Source organism: Lepidochelys kempii, chromosome 1, assembly GCF_965140285.1.
Source record: "Lepidochelys kempii isolate rLepKem1 chromosome 1, rLepKem1.hap1, whole genome shotgun sequence".
NCBI lineage: Eukaryota > Metazoa > Chordata > Testudines > Cheloniidae > Lepidochelys > Lepidochelys kempii.
This window is the reverse complement of record NC_136380.1, coordinates 48,281,570-48,301,654: the sequence shown is the minus strand read 5'-3', so window position 1 is coordinate 48,301,654 and position 20,085 is coordinate 48,281,570. Positions and strand designations below refer to the sequence as shown.

At 46.6% G+C, this 20,085-nt stretch overlaps 1 protein-coding gene across 2 annotated transcripts in view; it reads right to left on the bottom strand.

Moving 5' to 3' along the window:
• LOC140910415 (cilia- and flagella-associated protein 337) overlaps positions 1–20,085 on the bottom strand; it is a 75,175-nt gene that overhangs the window by 44,115 nt on the left and 10,975 nt on the right. For both annotated transcript variants that reach the window (XR_012158578.2, XM_073341210.2), the window contains exons 3-8: positions 12,945–12,998; positions 6,249–6,332; positions 5,617–5,682; positions 4,378–4,608; positions 3,259–3,341; positions 2,225–2,317 (exon numbers count right to left, since the gene is read on the bottom strand). Coding sequence is in view for 1 of the 2 variants with exons in the window: in XM_073341210.2 (XP_073197311.1) it covers positions 2,225–2,317; positions 3,259–3,341; positions 4,378–4,608; positions 5,617–5,682; positions 6,249–6,332; positions 12,945–12,998 (611 nt within the window). In the remaining variant the exon portion in view is untranslated. The remainder of the gene's footprint in view (positions 1–2,224; positions 2,318–3,258; positions 3,342–4,377; positions 4,609–5,616; positions 5,683–6,248; positions 6,333–12,944; positions 12,999–20,085) is intronic.

Below are 20,085 nucleotides of genomic sequence, written 5' to 3'. Positions count from 1 at the left end.
CAAACCACACATGACAGATGTTAGTTGTGTTGTTTATGCACTACCAGAAGGCACTCTGATACTACAGTGATGAGAGAGATAGAGGTAGTGATGAAGGAGAACACAAATAGAATACTTCTCTATGTTACCCCTGTTTTTGCACATCCACAGAATGACAAATTGGTGAAAATTACTTCACTACTTTGACACAAAGTGTAAGCCACTCCCTCATTCATGTCCCTGCTCAATTTGGCCTTGACATGTTCAGGGACCCATTTACTCCATGTTGCATTTGGCACCAGGAATGTAATGCAGAATTTAATGTCATAAATGCAGAGTTTAATGCCATAAACTAGAACACAGACTGTGCACAGGGAGATTTTTTTTAAGTGAAGAAAAACAGTGGCTCAACATGTCCAGTTCTGTTCAATATCTTCATCAATGATTTAGAAAATCACACAGAGAGTACACTTACGAGGTCTGTGGTTGATATCAAGCTTGGAGGGGTTGCAAATACTTTGGGGGATAGGATTAAAATTCAAAATGATCTGGACAAACTAGAGAAATGGTCTGAAGTAAGTAGGATGAAATTCAATAAGGACAAATGCAAAGTATTCTACTTAGGAAGGAACAATCAGTTGCACATATACAAAATGGGAAATGACTGCCAAGGAAGGAACACTGCAGAAAGGGATCTGGGAGTCACAGTGGATCACAAGCTAAATGAGAGTCAAGAGTCAACACTACTGCAAAAAAAAAAAAAAAAAAAAAAGCAAACATCATTCTGGGATGTATTAACAGGAGGATTGTATGCAAAACATGAGAAGTAATTCTTCCGTTCTACTCCATGCTGATTAGGCCTCAACTGGAGTACTGTGCCCAGTTCTGGGTGCCACATTTCAGGAAAGATGTGGACAAATTGGAGAAAGTCCAGAGGAGAGCAACATAAATGATTACAGGTCTAGAAAACATGACCTATGAGTTAGGCTGCGAGTCTGTCACGGAGGTCACAGAAGTCACGGATTCCGTGGCTTTTTGTGACCTCAGTGACTTCTGCAGCTGCTGGTGCTGGCCCAAGGGCTGCCCGACTTGGGCAGCCCCTGGGCCAGCAGCAGCAGTTTGGGTGTGTGGGAGGGGGCTAGGGGCAGGGGGAGCTTACCTCAGAGTGGGGGGCTCCCCACCTTCCACAGCACTGCAGCTCCTAGGTGGCGAAGGGGTCGGGGGGAGAATGAGGGGGGCTCTGCACCGCACACTGCTCATGCCTGCAGGCCTTGCCCCCGCAGCTCCCATTGGCTGCAGTTCCTGGCCAGTGGGAGCTGTGGCAGCTGGCGCTTGTGGCAGGAGCAGTGTGCCGAGCCCCCTGACTCCTCCACCGCCTAGGAGCTGCAGAGACATGGAGCTGGGTAGGGAGCCCCTGATAGCCCTGACAACCTCCCGCCCCAGCAACAGCGGAGTCCCCTGGGCCACCTTCCCCAGCACCCGTGGCACCTCTGGACCGCCACCGCCCCGCGCCCCCCCCCATGGACTGACTCATAAATCACTACAGTACTTTTGAAATTCTACCTCAGGTAATTTGCCCAAGGTTGCATAGGAATTCTGTGTACATGAACATGAGACAGATGCGTGTTTTGGTAAGATTTTGAAACAAAGAGAAATAAACACGTTTTTATAGGAAATAAAATGAGGCTTTCCAGTTGCTTAATGATCTCCAATACGCGGTAACTACTATAGAACTTCACGAGGAAGCACTGAGGTCATTTCATCCACACTACTCAACTTCTACCACAATATCCAGTCAGAGTAATCTCCTACCTCCCACCCTCATTGCATATTTATCCGTGCACAATATTTTGGTGATAGCTTTTCAACATGCACATTACAAAGACTGATATTCACTTCCCGTTACAGCCCTGATGCACCACTGTACTTTAGCACTTGCCTAACTTTAAGCATATGAGTGTCCCACTATCTTGCTTAATAAGAGCCAAAATGTACAAATTGAAGTAGAAAAGTAAAACTCTGATCATCATCTATAGGGATAAAATGATGAACTGACAACAAAACACTGTATGTCTGACAGGATGTTGAAAAGAAATAGCACAAGATACCACACAAACAGAAAAACTGAACACTGAGATGATACCAAGACCAGACAGATATCACAAATAAATACCTTGTGTCTAAAAGTGTGCAATGAAATACTGTTGACCTGGGACTGACAACATGAACATAGAACATTGCTTACCAATAGTCAAGTTTTAAAGGGATTGCTTCCAAACCACTGATCTGGCAGTATGGTTCGAAGTTGGACATCTCATACAACTGGATTTCACGATCCCTGTCAGAAAACAAGACAGATTTTAAATGAGCAGCAGATTTCAGTCATCCCTTTGAGGCACTGTTAATCTTTTCTTTTAAACAGTTTGTCTTTTAAATTATATTTTTTAATGGGTGTGAAGTGTAGTTAATTTAAGGATGTTGTTTATCTAGCAGTCCTGGAGATTGAAATCTTCAGAGTCAGAGTGCTCTACCTACCTTGCCAGTGTGGACAGGGAGTGAGCTAGGGCACCAGGGGCTGCTTTAATGCGCTCTAACTCGCAAGTGTAGCCAAGCCCTAATCCCTGACCCTGAGAGACCTCCTCTAAGGGACCAATCTCCATGTTCACTCCATCCTTGGCCTCTTAGCAGAGGACTGTAACAAGCTTGAAATCTGTGGTGGTGATTTTTCAGGTAGGGGCATCCTTTCATAGGAATTTGGATTGAGATCACCAATCTCATTGCACATAGGCCACTGAGCAGCCATCAGATAGGAATAACTTTTTGTCATTTCATTACCAGTTTGGGCTGGATTAAATCCTGAACCTGGTATTTAAGGGTCTGGGGGTGTGGACTGGTACAATAACTTAGATTCAGGCACTTCAGGACAAGGAACAGGTTTTATGTCTTTAAAGGGGCATACACAGCTTTATGTTATGATTATTAATAACCTAATAAATGAATTAATTAATGACAATATGGTCAGCACACGCTTCCCTATTCTGCATTCCCAATCTCACTCTACACTGACCTGGAAAGACTCTCTGTGGGTGTGAGAGGGCAGTTCAGCCACCATGAGGCTGTCCACAAGAACACCAGCTGTGACAGCATTTTTGGAACTCACATCACCAACTGTTTCACTTACGTAGCGTTATTCTGCAAGTTCCCAGCCCCCAGAGATAATTAGTGCTGATAATACCACATTCAATTTTAGTTCTGATTCTGGTAAAGAACAGCACTTACCCAGTTCCCAGGATGAGTTTGTTGTAATGTGTCATAACAGTGAAATCTGTCGCCCACTTAGATTTTTTGTTGACAGATTTTTCCTAAAAAGTGAGAGAGCTAGTTGTCATCCCTACATCATATGAAAAGACAAGACACCACAGATGAGGGCTGAATCTGTTCTTGGTGACACTGTTGCAAACCCACTGAAAGGGGGTTGCATGGGTTAACTAGGAAGAGTATATGTCCTTTATAGCCAGATCCTGCAAAGCACAGGACACTTCCCACTGAATATAATGGGAATTAAGAGGCACTCAGCATCTCTTGGGATCAGCCCTTAGTTCGTTTCATTTCCCAAGTCCCTCTGAGTGGAACCATTTCTTACACACAAAGCTGCTGCCTACAGGATATAGCCCAGAAGCAAATCTCAAAACGTTATATGGTGTCAAATTATTATATACAGGTCCAACCCTGCAGGGTGCTGAGCACTCAAGTCCCACTGAACCCTGGTAGAGTTGATAGCCATTGTCACTGGATCAGGACCTACAGCACTCAAAAAAGGTTAATACCTCTGAGAAGTTACTCGTGAACAGCATCACACGCTCAGCAAATACAAGTTTGTTCTGGTGATGTTATTACCGTTTATTATCCTGTGGGCAGGGTTGTGGAGTATTCCAGAACCACCAGAAGAGGGATGGTCTAGGTATACTTGCTCCTGCCTCAGCTCAGGGAGCTTACTTGATGACTTCTTGAGGTCCCTTCCAGCCCCACATGTATGATCCTTCTCCACCTTGCTTGTGTAATTTCAGTTAAATTCAACTGCATTTAACATGTACTTTTCCCAGGTCACCTCAGGAAAAGCCAGGAGGGTGCTCAGGACCTCTGCAAATTCAGCCATTACAAACTTTTATTCCGAACAGCATGTAAAGAATCATTTCTGCTTTAAATCACCATAGAACAAGAGAGCATAATAAAAACTTATATTTTAAGAGCAGTTCCCTATCGTGCTGGTAATATAGCAGAATCAATCATGATTTACAATGTTGTACTTAAAATAAACAATTTAATTGTCAATGAAATCAAGCGTTCTAGCATTTCCATGAAACCTGAGCAGTTACTGAGAAAATAAAATGCACATACAAAAACCATCTTGCTTCGTTTCAGCTTTAGTTGTGGAGACCAGAAGGAAATAACTCCATCTTCTTGAGTCATTACTAAGGTGTTGTCAAACAGAGAACAAATGCGCAGGACAGGCTCTCCAGGAGAGCGTTCTACTATCACAGCAGGAAGCGAGAATGTCAGCTCCTTTAATCGGGCAGATGACACGTCTTGTTCTGCATATTCTAGCTGCATGTATGTGCAGAACTCATCCTAGTACAGAAAAGAGCTGGTGATTCATAGTTATAATAGAAAGACAGCGAATATGTTACTATGGTGGTGCCTAGAGGCACCAGTGAGAGTTGGGGGCCTTTTGTGCTAGGCATTTTACAAACATACAGAAAAACAAGGCACCTGCCACAATGAAATTGTAATCTAAGATGACCAAGATGGAACAAGTTGGTGCAATAAATAGAAGGAATGTGAGGGAGAGGACAAAGGCAAATGCAATAGGAATATGCTGCTACACAGACCAGCAAGGGCCCCTGTCCTTACATGCTTTGCTGAACCATGTCTTAAGTTCACAACTTGAGGGTTACAAGTTTTTTATTTATAATAATAATAATAATACGAATAATATATTTATTAATAATTATCAAGTATATTGTTATTATTATAAGATAAAAAATATATCAGCAATCCTCATTGGCCAGCTACCTAGTCATTATTTCTAGCTGGAAGAAACAATGTGACATTCTATATTAATATAATGAGATGCAGGTACTTTATTTTTTGGAGCAAAAGTTGCATGCTTAGTGCTGTACAGAACAAAGAGAGCATTGACAAGATGCTGGAGCTGTGAATTTATGTAAGTTTGATTGGAAAAGGATTCCAGGATAATATTCCTAACTTCTTGCTTACTTAAGTCAAAATTCAACCATGAGACTTGGACCCCTTCCTAGGTCATACTCTAAAGTAGGATAAAATGATGCATGCTGGGGAATATTTTCAATTTGAAACAATAAATCTCATTTTAATACTCTCTCTCTTTCCAAAATATTCTGTAAACTATAATTATACATTTTGCCCCTTCCCTTTGAATTAAATTTCCACCACTGATTTAAAAAGGTTGAATAAAATAAACATTTAGTCCCACTTGAGTTATGTCTCCAGAAGTTGTGGATCTGCAATTCTGACACACTTTCCTTACTGACAAAGTTTTGATCCACGAACTGCAAAAAGCCCCCGAAACAACCACCACCCACACATACACTCACTCACCCACTGAATTCTTCCCGTTGCAGCACAGTCTATTTTCATGAAAAGTTTTTCTATTTGTTCATCACTCTACGGGAAAAAGGCATATTAAAAGTATTGTTATATATTACAAGTACAGTATATGAAGAATAATCAAAAGATTTTAAGTTTTCATAGTGCATCTCTCCCCAGCTAGGGACAACGGGTTTTGCAAATGCTACATTATTTAAATTTTTAAAAAAATTCTATTTGATTTCCTAGCTTGTTTCCAAATGTGAATCACATTGGAATACTCCAAATTTGTTGTGTTTTATCTAAATTTTTCAAATCCTCAGATCCAAAGACTGAACACAGAAGAAAAAGTTCCAGATGTTGTTCAGATCTGTTAAGAGAGTTGTCCTAAAGGGTCCAATCCTGCAGTGTTTACTCGGAAGAACTCCCAGTTTCAAGTCCAGAATGGGAACTTTAACACTCATTTGCTCTGAACTTTTAGTACAGATGTATAACATTCTTGGGTTTGCAGGAAGAAGCCAGTCAATCCAACAACTCATGGATCAAATATATTCAAGATTTCAAGGTTATGCCCAGAGCTGAGCTAGGCTTTAACGTAAAAGGTTTTCTATTATACAACTTTTTTAAGAGAATTGCTCACTTACTGTTCTATGTGGTGCCATACAGTTCTTCACTACCTGCTTGAATTTCTCCATATCTAGTGATTTACATCCATTCTTTTCTAACTCCTGAAAGCAGAAGCAGCAACAGGCAAAGCACAGTTAGCTACTGAAAAGGACTACCTTTGATTTGCTTGTTGTAAAAGAGCATCGTTATGTGAGTACCTTAACATGAACCTAATCTTCAGGACCATTTCCTCTTTAAAACTTGGTCACAGTCTTATACTATATATTGTGGGATGCCACCTGAATTTTTACAGTACGCTAGCCTAGAAAACATGGTATCATAGCCTTAGCTTGCATTAACATAGATAGATGCTTAGATATGCATGTATCAGCCTATTGCTCTAAATTATAACATTTAGACTGAGATTTCTCATGCTTTCTTACTCCCGAATTTTTTTTAATAATATCAAGAAAATCTGTGTAGCTATTTTTTAGTTACCTGAATGTGATAATAATATTGTTTATCCTACTCATTAAAAATAAACTCCAAACCCTTGCCAAAAAAACATTCAGACTGGTTTTGCACTCGGATACATAAAAAATGATGGTAGTTTCAAACTTCTAATAAATGTAGCCTTTTTTGAGAAAGGCTTAGTTTGCTAAATTTGGGAAATGCTGGCAGAGAAAATTATAACTATTAGGGAAATAGTTTCAAGTGTATGAGCCATATTTTAATTTAACTTATTGATTTAATGTGTTAATCTATCTGGATATCCAGAAGATCCCTCTCTCCCCAGCACACAAAGGACCCAGATTCAGGATCTACCAGTTTCCTTATTTGGGAAGCAAAGGATTTACAGTGGGCACAATACCAGTGGATGCTAGTGGGTATCAATATTTTCACAGCTTGGTATATGTGCTAAGTACCCAAAAGCATCCATTAACACTTTTCAGTTCATACATGGGTACCAGCAACTCAAGGAAATGGGAACACTGAAGGCTTGGCTACACTTGCGAGTTACAGCGCAATAAAGGAGCCCTGGGCACACGAGCTCACTACCCGTCCACACTGGCAAGGCACGTAGAGCACTCTGACTCTGCAGGTACAGCGCTGCTGGTACTCCACCTTGGCAAGTGGAATAACGTTTGCTGTGCTCCCACTGGAGTGCCGTGGCACCAATGTGGACAAGGTGTTGCATTACTGCGCTCTGATCAGCCTCTGGAAACGTCCCATAATCCCCTTAAGTCAAGTGGCCACTCTTCTCATTGTTTTTGAATCACTGTAGGAATGCGGATATGCCCTTTGAAAGCTCCGTTTCTGACAGCGGGCATGGTTACCTGCTCCGAGACAAAGCAACCATTAGTGTGGAATGCTGTGTGTGAGAGAGAGAGGCGGAGGGGGAAGGGGGGGTCTGCTGCTGTCTGAACTTACAAGACAGCATGCTGACATGCTCTCAGTCCCCCAAAAACCCACTGTCTCTCCCCCCCACATACACACAACACACTCCCTGTCACACTCCACCCCCACCCCAATTTGAAAAGCACGTTGCAGTCACTTGCATGCTGGGATAGCTGCCCATAATGCACCGCGCTCAATGCCACTGCAAGTGCCGCAAATGTGGCCATGCCAGTGCGCTTGAAGCTGTCAGTGTGGACAGACTACAGCGCTTTCCCTTCTGTGCTCGCCGAAGGCTGGTTTAACTCAAAGCGCTCTACATCTGCAAGTGTAGCCGTGCCCTGAGACAATATTCAAAATATCTGGTATCCAAGAAGAGTATTACAGCAAGTCATGGAGCATATAATGGACAATAACGAGTGTACTTGTAAAGTAGTCTAACATCATCAATCATCAGCCTTTTACCGTGTTCCTTTATGACTAGTAGGAAGCCTAAGACAGACCACAAGGTTAGACAAACATAACAGGAACAGGAACGTTATATGAAAAGGAACAGCATGCTCCTCTAGTCTGACCCTTCTAACAGTCTGCTGTTAGCAAGGGTTGGCATGGCTATAAATGCTATATTACTGCTTGTCCAGTCCATCCTATCACAGGACACCTGGTGTCAAGGTAGACTTCTCGATAGGATATTGTGGGTTTGTAATATATATCAGGCCAGACTGTTATTCCATAGATCCAACACAGCCCACCTGTTCCATACAGAAGTGAGTGGCTTAACCGCCTTCCTCCAGACCTAGCAGGGACCTCTCTGGTCTGTACCGGGGAGGTAAAAAGGGAGAAAGAGGGTAGCTGGGAGGATCAGTGGGTGGGCTGAAGGGAGCATGTAAATCCTCCTCTATCCAGGGAAGGATCCTGGAAAAGTTAATACATCTTAGAGCTCTACCACCTTTGTGGTATAATCCCTGGGTCTCGGAGGCCGACATAGACAGAGGAGAGTCCAATGAAGTCATGCTGCCAGGGAGCTGGACGAAGCTACCAGGGCCAAGGAAGGGGCACAGGATGTCTGGCTGAGCAGCCCTGGCCTCCCCAGACCCACCAGGTTTGGGGGCAGTCTCTGGATCACGTTCCACAAGTGAGGAAAGGGAAGTTCAATCCTCCCCATGCCCAACGGGGCAGTTTGGGACAGTGGTCAGTGTCCCATCTACCCAGCCTGCAAGGATGTTCAGGTCCATGAACTGAGCAAATACATCTCTTTCCCCACCATCAATCTGAAAATATGCCCTTCAGGCCCAGGCTACAATTGGCCCCGATCTCACCACTCCCCACCAGGCTCTAAATTGTTGTGAAAAAAATGTATGAATAGAGTCTAACCTGAAAGTGGTGAATTGTTCCTCGCTTTTTATTTTTCCTTCTCTTATTCTTTCCTTCCATCTCTCCCTTCATCCTCCCTAGCACTAAACTCTTTTGTCTCTTTTTCTCCCTTTTATTGTTTTACTGTCTCTCTCCTATCACTGTTCCCCATTCTTTCCTTCCCTAGTCCCCCATCTCATCTCACTCCCCATCCTGTTTCCCTATTTCCTCTCTGCCTCTCCCTCCCTGCAGGGCACCAATCCACATAAAAGACCTCGGAACAGCTCCCATGGACTTCAGTTGGATTGGGCCCTCCCCCCCACCTTCTCATTTCTCTCTCACTGGCCCCTCTTCTCTCTTCTGGGTCACCCCTGTTTGTTTCTCCCTCCAGCCATGTAGCCCTGTTTCATTTTCCCCTCCCTCCCTTCCGCTGACCCCCTGTGGGAGCACAGGCGCTCTGAGTGAGTAGGACATGGTTGGCTAGAAGTGCAAGTAAGTGTCGGTTTGAGCCTGAGCATTGAGTTTGGCTCATTTCAGACCATATATTAATGCCTCTCAGTGCTATTTCTAGGGCTTGAATTCAACCAGATGGGAGGAGTCATTGTATTTCCAGAACTGATGACTGCACTGCTCAACTTATCAAACTTCCTCTAAAGCAGGGGTGGGCAAACTACAACCTGCGGGCTGGATCCAGCCCCTCAGAGCTTTGGATCCGGCCCGCAGGATTGCCCCCCATGGTGCCCCAGGCCCTGTGTCACCGTCAGAAGCAGCCGGCATGTCCCTGTGGCCCCGGGGGCGGGGGCAGAGGGCTCCATGCATTGCCCTTGCCTCCAGGCACCGCAGTTCCCATTGGCCGGGAATGGGGAACCGCGGCCAGTGGGAGCTAGAGGGGAGGTCCCTGGAGGCGTGGCACGGGCAGCATGTGGAGCCCAGGGACCACGCAGGGACACAGGGCCGGCCACAAGGGAGCCTGCCCCGGCCCCGGTGCGCGTCGCTGCCACCCCTGAGCCGCTTTAGGAACGGGGCGCCGGGACAGAGCCTGGAGCCCGAACCCCTCCTTCACCCTGCCCCCCAACTCCCTGCCCTAACCTCATTGCCTGCACCTTGCACCCCAACTCCCTCCCCTGAACCCCCTGCCGCACCCAACCCCCTGCCCTGAGCCCCCTGCCGCACCTCACACCCCTCCTGTACCCCAACTCCCTGCCCTGAGCCCCCTGCCGCACCTCACACCCCTCCTGTACCCCAACTCCCTGCCCTGAACCCCCTGCCGCACCTCACACCCCTCCTGCACCCCAACTCCCTGCCCTGAACCCCCTGCCGCACCTCACACCCCTCCTGTACCCCAACTCCCTGCCCTGAGCCCCCTGCCGCACCTCACACCCCTCCTGTACCCCAACTCCCTGCCCTGAACCCCCTGCCGCACCTCACACCCCTCCTGTACCCCAACCCCCTGCCCTGAGCCCCCTGCCGCACCTCACACCCCTCCTGTACCCCAACTCCCTGCCCTGAACCCCCTGCCGCACCTCACACCCCTCCTGTACCCCAACCCCCTGCCCTGAGCCCCCTGCCGCACCTCACACCCCTCCTGTACCCCAACTCCCTGCCCTGAACCCCCTGCCGCACCTCACACCCCTCCTGCACCCCAACTCCCTGCCCTGAACCCCCTGCCGCACCTCACACCCCTCCTGCACCCCAGCTCCCTGCCCTGAACCCCCTGCCGCACCCCAACCCCCTGCCCTGAGCCCCCGCTGCACCCTGCACCTCCATGCACTCCAACCCCCTCCCCTGAGCCCCCTGCCGCACCTCACACCCCTCCTGTACCCCAACTCCCTGCCCTGAGCCCCCTGCCGCACCTCACACCCCTCCTGCACCCCAGCTCCCTGCCCTGAGCCCCCTGCCGCACCTCACACCCCTCCTGTACCCCAACTCCCTGCCCTGAACCCCCTGCCGCACCTCACACCCCTCCTGCACCCCAGCTCCCTGCCCTGAGCCCCCTGCCGCACCCCAACCCCCTGCCCTGAGCCCCCGCTGCACCTTGCACCTCCATGCACTCCAACCCCCTGCCCTGAGTCCCCTGCTGCACCCTAACTCCTTGCCCTGAGCCCCCTGTCACACCCCACACCCCTCCTGCACCCCAACCCCCTGCCCTGAGCTCCCTCCCAGACCGCACCCCTCCTGCACTCTGCACCTCTCCTGCACCCCAACCCCCTTCCCTGAACCCCCTCATACACCCCGCACTCCTTCTCTGCCCCAATCCCTTGCCCTGAGCCCATTCCTGCACACCGCACCCTCTCCCACACCCCGCACTCCCTCCCACACCCCAATCCCCTGCCCTGCACACAATTTCCCCACCCAGATGTGACCCTTGACCCAAAATGTTTGCCCACCCCTGCTCTCAAGGGTTGCAACATTTGCACAGATTTCAGGAAGCTGCTAGCAGGGGGCTTAGTCAGCACATCCATCTCATTTTGCAGTTGGCTCATTGACTCCTTCACAAGCAATCTGAGAACTTAAAAAACTGCTATTTTAGTTACTGCAGAGATTCTCAAGCTTTTTGATAATTTGGCTCATCTCATCTATGTAGTATCAGAACACTTGTAATGTATTTACCCTCACAACATCCCGGGGAAATAGGGGAAGTGCAATTACCCGCACTTTTGCAGATGGGGAACTGAGGCCCACAGAGGCTAAGCAACTTGCCCAAAATCACACCAGAAGTCTGGGATGGAGCAGCGAATTGAATTCAGATCTCCTACGTTCCAGGCTAGCTCCCTGATCATCCCTCTTCTGACAGAAACTTCCCCAGCCATTCACAGTCATGCAGACCACCACCTTGGGACTTCTAGAACAATAGCAGCATTAGGGAAGTATTTAGGTATTGGATTGCAACAAAACAAAGTACCATGCTACCTCTACTGCATGTTTCCTGCTCCTCCTCTCCCTTTGCACATGCTGCCTGGCCACCAGCTCCCTTCTCCTGCTACCTGGGTGTTAGGTTTCCTTCCCCCTCAAACATTCCTCTCCTTCCATTAGTTCCTGCCTTCTCTCCTTGCAACAGCTCCTGATTGTGGTTGGTGGCTCCAGTTCCTGAGCACAGCTCCCATTTCCCCTCTTCCTCCTACAAAACAGCAGCCCCTCACTAGGAAATTCACACTGGTGTAACTTCAGCATAAAGGAGATTGCAACAGTGCTGTTGTCTGCCATTAGGGTTTTGCACCGGTGTAACTACATTGATGTACAGGCTACTGGTAGATCTGCTCTCTCTGTATATTGTTCTTTGAGATCATTGGGAGTTCACTGTATCACTGTTATTTAATGTAATAACTTTACTGTAGAGCCCCTGATCACTTTTGCTGCTTGTCCTTTTGCAGATCAACCTGGATATAAAGGAATGATCCACACATTGGGGTTTTAGAGTCCAAAAAACCTGTTCTTTATTGATTTTAGAACGCTGATCCTAAAGTATTTGCATGAGACCAACTGTATTATTTTGTACAAAGACGTGTTCCACAAAGAATATTCAAATCTTCTGGGCATTCTGCTTGGCATATGCATTAAGAAAACCCCATATATAGTTCAGAGAAAAAAAAAAAGAGTTTGTCATGTTAACAATTAGATCCACAAGTTCAGCCTGAAATATTCTTTACCAAAAAGCAAACTAGGAAAGATCACAGTTCTGAGAAACAAACATGGGTGTGAGTGACAACTACATATGGAAACAAACCTCAATGCATAATGTACCTATTAACAACATTACATAAAAGCACAAGACACAACATTACCTGAAACATCTGAAGTACCAACCATGATTCTATAAATGATTCCTGTATTACAGTGGTACCCAAAACAGGCTCATCACTGTACAGAGAAAAACAGTTCCTGCCCCCCAAGTTTATTGCTAATCTACACATTGTTTTGCATAAATTGGGCATTTTCTTTTGTGATCAGGGCTATGTACTGATATGATTTCACTAATAAAGTCATACCTGAAAAGCTGTATTTAGTTTCTGAAGTTGTTCAAGGGTCACTTGTTGTTCAATCTTTCCAAAATAAAGAGAGAAAGCAAGAGTTAAAAATATATGTACTGTATTAGAGCCACACCTTTAGTGAAGACACAAAAGTGGAATACACAACTGATATGAAGCCTGAGTGTGTTCATGTTTAAAAGGGAGTCGAGAGGAAAGGAAAGAAGAGGATCTCTACTTACGTACAAGTTAAACCAACTTCTTTCCCCTCAGATTGTTTTCTTAAACATAATTGTTACATCAATGCTAAGAAAATCCCAATTGTACATTCTCTGAATTAAGATTCAATCCTACACCTACTGAAGACAAAGGGGTTTGTAATTGCCTGTAACTGGAAGAGGATCAGGCCCGTTCTTTGTTTTATCAAAATCATCTTTAAACTAAGCCTTATGACAGACTAAAGGCCTGATCCTGTAAAATATTGAGAACGCTCAACTTCACTTGACTGTTTTCAGTTTCTACTGAAGCCACACACATTGCTGGAGATGCTCAAACCACCACATAATCAGACCCTCAAATATGAAATGCATTTTTATATACCTCTATGAAGACAAAGTAAAAGAGCATCCATCTGTCCTTTTCCCTGAGTCCCTTTGAATCCAGGAGGCAATATTTACTGTAAGTGTTTTAGGTGTTGTTATTTATTCAGTAGATTGACAAGCAATTGTTTCAAATGTTCACTGAGCTGCATTCATCAATAATTTATTGAATAAACAATGTGTCTTTTGAAACTGTAATCTATGCAACACTACAATTGTTGGCTTCATTGAAATGATAAACAATGAATCAAGCTGCATTTCACTTTGGTTTTAATCATAATTATTAAGGCAGTGCCTAAGGACCAACCAAGGACAGGGCCCCATTGTGCTAGGCACTATACAAACAGAGCAGCAAACAGTCCCTGCCCAAGGAGTTAACAGTCTAAATAGACAAAACAGACACAGGGTAGGGGAAAGGTTATAAAAACACACAAACAGAGCGAACAATGTGATGGCAGCAAACCTGAGGTTAGTTCCACAATTTTTTGAGGGCAGGTGAGTTTAGTTTGGAAGAGATCAGCTACCTGGAAAGAAAACTGAAGGGAGATGGGACACTGAAGGGCAGGGGAGAAGGTGGTAAGAGGGGCAGGTGTGGAATGCAGCTGAGGTGAAGAGACTGTGAGGAAAGTGAGGGAGAGGGTTACAGCAAACCACCAATTAGCACAGGGCAGAGAAAGTCCTGTCAAAACTGTACACAGGTCTCTGAATTCTGCTTTGTCTGCTTCAGCTTCTACTGGACAGAGCATCTGGCTGGCTCCTCCCTGTAGTTCCGCCCCCCAAACAAGGCCACATACATAGTGGAGTGGGGGTGAAGTGTGAAGTAACCACCTGGATCCTAGTTTCCCCAGAGATGGGGTGGAGTGTCTTCCCTGCACTGTTCTGGGTGCAGGGATACTGGGGAAAGAGGTGGCCCTGGCTGGACCTTATTTTACCTCTTCCCACCCCCATCAATGCAGCATTCCCTGCTTTGGATCCTTTTGCCACGGCTCCTACTGGCTCGAGTCTCTAGCTCAGAGGGGGGCAAACTACGGCCTGCGGGCCACATCTGGCCCGCAAGACCCTTCCCTCTGGCCCCCAAGCTCCTGCCAGGGAGTGGGGTCAGGACAGGCTTGCAGAGGAGCCAGCCCAACTCCCCGGCAGCGGTGTGGTGAGCGGGGCAGAGGCTAGCCCCTGGTCCTCCCCTTCTTTTCCCCTGCCTCCCTCGCAGTCACAGTTCCCCCAGCACCTGGGCAGCGTGGCTACAGCTCCGGCCAGGTGGCATGGCTATAGCACGGCCCAACCTGGTGCCCCAGGGCAGGGCGGTCAGGGAGAGTTTCGGGGGGGGGAGGTGAGGAACAGAGGGAGTTGCATGGGGGTGGTCAAGGGGCCTGGGCCCTGCTGCCGAGGACAGGGACAGAGCAAACCAGGGCCCCCCTCCACCTCCAGCATACTTGGCCCCTGTCCCCAGTAGCCAAGCCCAGACAGGGAGTGAGCCCTGCCCGACTGCCAGGGAGAACAGCCGAACGAGCAGGGAAAACGCACAGGGAAATGACTGAGCCCCCCTTTCCCCCACCCCACAGGTAACATGGGGCGGGGAGAGCAGGGAGGGTTGGATGGGGGTAGGGGGGGGCACTACGGGGGGCAGTCAGGGGGCTGGTCAGGGGGCAGAGAGCAAGGGTGTTTGGATAGGATGCAGGAGTCCCAGGGGGTAGTCAGGGGTGGGGAGCAGGGGAGGTTTGATGGGGGTGGGAGTTCTGGAGGGCTGGAATGGGGGCAGGGGCCAGGCCACGCCTCGCTGTTTGGGGAGGCATCGCCTCCCCCAGCCTTCCCTATCTGGCCCTCCATACAATTTCTGTACCCGATGTGGCCCTAGGGCCAAAAAGTTTGCCCACCCCTGCTCTAGCTGATTCACTTAAAGTTCCTTCTTATCCACAGTATCTGTGGCAAAGTGAGAGTGCATCATGACTGATCTAACATAGACACAACAACAATTTACCACAGACATGATACTTTTACCACTGTATAAACATGCAAGAGTAATAATACTTATAATTTATATTGAGCTTGACACCTTCCAAGCACCACACAAATATTAAGGGGAAAATTCTGCTCTTGAATACAAATACACACACACACACACACACACACACAGAGTTTCAGTGGATGTAATATTTAATAATAACTCCAGAGGCCAGTTGGTTTGAGAAGAGGTACTTTTGACTGAGTCTACTCAGGCTTCTGGAAATATCTTGGTAACGCTGGCCATGCTCAGAACCCTAACACACTGATAATTCCCCATATATGTAATGGTACGTATCATTGCACAGACACTCCCATAAGTCGCCACTCATGTTAAGGCTATCAGCTTTTCATACTTGGATACAAGTGCAGAATTTGTCTGACTAATCCACCCTTGTAATTACCCTTCTCGCTGCATAATATGTTTATAACCAGGAATATTTTAATATTTCTTACTGTGACATTAAGAACAGCCCAGGGGGCAAGGGGCACTCTGATATCTGCTATTGAATTTCCAGCTGGCCTACCAGTTCTAATGTAATGAAATGTATCTGATAAGTGCCATGCAAGGTATCAACAGAAAGCTCATAACCCACTGGTTACTAATATAATTGCATGTTGGTAGTCCATTGCAGCCAACGATAACGATATTGTTGCAGTTCTCATCTATGGCTACACATTTGACTCTGAAGTCCAAACCCTGGTGCACTGAGTTGGCCGCACTGAGGGCATGGGAAGTCTGTATCTTTGATGTTTGATGATGCAACTCTGTGGCGCCTTTCACATGCAGCCTGGAGATGATTTTGTCGATCCCTCTCAAACCTGTTACATGCTGTTCTTAACAGAGACTGCCAGTGAGCCCTGTTCTGAGCCAAGTTGCTCAAGTTCTCTGGGAATGATGCCAGCCCACTGGAGACTGCTCTTCAGATTATCTCTGAAGTGCTTATATGGACGATCCTTCTTTCTTTTGCCCTGACTCAGCTACAAGATCTGTTTTGGGAGATGGTGTTCTTCCATTCTGATGACATGTCTGGTGCACCTAAATTGTGCTCTCAGTAACATTTCCTCACTGTTGGTTGTGTTTTCTTTCTCAAGGACACAGGCCCTAGCTACCTCTGGGCCCTGGGGGTGCTCAACCCCCCGCTCCACCCTAGACCCCGCCCCCACCCACCCTCTTCCTCCAAGCCTCCATCCCACCCCACCTCTTCCTGCCCAGTTCTGCCCCAGGCACCACCCCCACCCAACCCCTTCCCCCACACCCCCACTCCTGCCCTGCCTCTTCCCGCCCCTTCCTGCCCAGTTCCGCCCCTCCCCTGAGTGTGCCCCGTCCCCGCTCCTCCCCCACCCCTCCAGCACCTCCTGCACACCACAGAACAGCTGATCTGCAGCAGGCGGGGGGTGCTGGGAGGGAGGGGAAGGAGTTGATCGACAGGGCTGCTGGTGGACAGAAAGTGCTGGGGGAGAAAGGGGGAAGCTGACTGCCAGTGGGTGTTAAGCACCCACTAATTTTTTTCCATGGGTGCTCACTGACCCATGGAGTCAGCACCTATGCTCAATTACCTTAATATTGGTCACTCTGTCCTGCCAGTGAATGCTCATTATTGAGTGGAGGTAGCACATGTGAAATTGCTAGAGCAATAAAGAGTCCATGTCTCAGATCCATACAGGAGAGATGTTAGAACCACTGAACTGTAGATCTTCAATTTGGTGGAGAGACGAATGTTGTGTTGGTTAAGGACTTTTGTTTGGAGTCAGCCTGGGTGGCTTTACTGATTCTGGAGGCAATTACCTTATCAAGGGAACTGCCACTTGAGATGGTGCTGCCCAAATACTTGAACTGATCCACATTTTTCAGCTGTATGCCTTAGATGAAGATGGCTGGCACTGGGGCATTGGAACAAGACCTCTATCTTACCAAGATTGAGCGTAAATCCAAAGAGCTGGGATGCTTCAAAAAACCTATCAACAATGGCCTGAAGGTCATCATATCTATGGACCATTAAGGTGCAGTCATCTGCAAAAAGTGCCTAGATGAGAAGTCTCTCCAGCATCTTGGTCTTCGCATTTAGTCTTTAAGATCAAAGAGGGAGCCATTGAGTCAGTAGCGGATGTATGTCCCTTGTGGCATGGCTGAGGACACAGACAAAAAACAAATTGAACAGCACTGGAGCAAGTACGCAGCCTTGCTTCACTCCATTCGAAATTTCAGATGCATCAGAAAAGTCACTGCTGGTGAGCACTTGCATTGTCATGTGGTCTTGGAACAGATGGATGATTTATATGAACCTTCTTGGGCAGCCCAGTTTATGTAGAATAGCCTGTAGTACTCCTTTTCTTTAGACCCTCTCTGTTGACCGTATCAAAAGCTTTGGTTAAATCAATGAAAACTGCGTAAGGGTCTATGTTCTGCTCTAAACATTTTTCCTGGACCTGCTTTCCAACAACGATCATGTCCATAATACTACGAACAGGTCTGAAACCACACTGCGCTTCTGGAAGATTCTCCTCATATATGTTTGCAATGAGTCTGCTCAGTAGAAGGCAAGCTAGTATTTTCCCTGCTGTACAGAGGAGAGCAATGGCTCTGTAGTTTCCGCAGTCAGCTTTGCTACCTTTGTTTTTGAACAGTAATACAATAATAGCATCTTTGAAGTCTTGTGGCATTTCTTCTTCCTCCCAAATGCTCCTCAAGATGTCATGGAACACCTTGATAAACTTTGGGCCTGCTACTTTATACAATTCTGCTGGAATACTATCTTTTCTGGATGCTTTGCCAGAGTTCTGTTGTTTAATGGCTTTCATAACTTCCGCAACTGATGGAGGGAAGTCGAGATCCTCTTTGATAGGTTTCTTGGGTAAATGATCAAGGACACGCCGATCAGTTGTGGATGGTCTATTGAGTAGACTATTGAAGTGTTCAGCCCATCTCTATTGCATTATATAGGTGCAAAGAACTGAACTATGGACATAAACTGAAATTATAATTCTTGAAATGTGTTTGCCAGCCAAAGAAGAGTTATCCCACACTAGACAAAGGAATGTGGTTTTCCCACCAGGAAGTTACTTCCAAAATACTTTGACAGACCATAAGAATGTATTTATATATTACATAAACAGACCCATCAAGCTAACAACTTGTGGAGGCAAACCTCACACTATTACAGCAGGGAAAAGATCGACTATCGTGTGTTTAATGGTCATTCTGCCGCACTGGAGGGGTAGAAACTAAATAATCTGCATTTTAGCAACCAACCCCAGTGGGAGAAGAAGCAGCAGATCACTTCCTTCAAGACAAACTCCATGTTGCCTGCCCCAGAGGTAGAAATAGACTTATCTGGAGGTATCCTTCAGAAGAATCCATTTCAAAGATTCATTGGACTATAAAAGAGAGGGGTAACAGAATCCTAAATTAGCCATCTTTCACCTAAGCAGACAAAGGTACCAGCCCTTTGACTTCTGGGGATCCTGACTCAGGAGTTTGATCAGCCATCTTGGTGAAAACATGGTGAGGATTTTATCTTGAACCAACTCTAGAGTGTTAAGTTTTAGTTATTAGAAAGGGTTTGAGCTTTATTTCTCTTGTAACCATTTCTGACTTTAATCCTTATACACGTACTCACTTAAAACCTCTCTCTTTGGAATTAAATAAACTTGGTTTATCTTTAATCTAAACCAATCCAGCGCTAGTTTGAACCAAACTGTTTGGTAACTCCAGTTAAAATAACAAACTGTTGGATATTGACTCTTTAAAGGAGCAATAAAACCTTAACATTCCTCTGATTGTGCCAGGACAGAGCTGGACATTTCAGAACACGTTTCAGGAAAATTTTGGGGCTGGGGAGAGCATGGAGTCACCTTACCAGTTGTTAACCAAGGCTGGTGGAGACCAGTAGAAGTCTGTGGTATTGCAGGCAGGCTCCTGGATCCAAAACATTGGACCAGAGCTGCCCAATACATAGACATAGAGTGCATGCTTGCTGCTGACTGTGGGTGTCCAAGGCAAAGAGCTACAATAGCGAAGCTTTAAGGCACTTAAGGGTTACAGGATGAGAGGTGACAACTCATCACCAGTTTGGATTGCATCCCAGAATGTGACACTTACCCTACTTTTCCTTTTCTTGAGCTAAATCCTGCAGTCCTTAGCCCTGGTCTGTACTAGAAAGTTATACCCACATAACTGCATCACTCAGGAGTGTGAAAAAACCAAACCCCTGAGTGGCATAATTAAGCCAATGTAAGTCCCTGTGTAGACAGCGCTAGGTCGATGAAAGAATTCTCCCCTCAGCCTAATTACCACCTCTCAGGGAGGTGGGTTATTTATGTTGATAGGAGAACTTTTCCCATCGGCATAGGCAGCGTCCACACTGAAGTGCCGCAGTTGCTCTGCTCTAGCATTTCAAGTGTAGACAAGTCCTTACTCAGCCCAACTTCCAGCAACTGATATTCCACCCCAACTCGCCACATTCCTTTTTAGACTAGCTAAGTGGAGGCTTGGTGCAGCTGAGTGTTAGAGGTATCATCCTCCCAAACCCACACTCAGTCACTCTTTTGAGACTTGTAGGCTG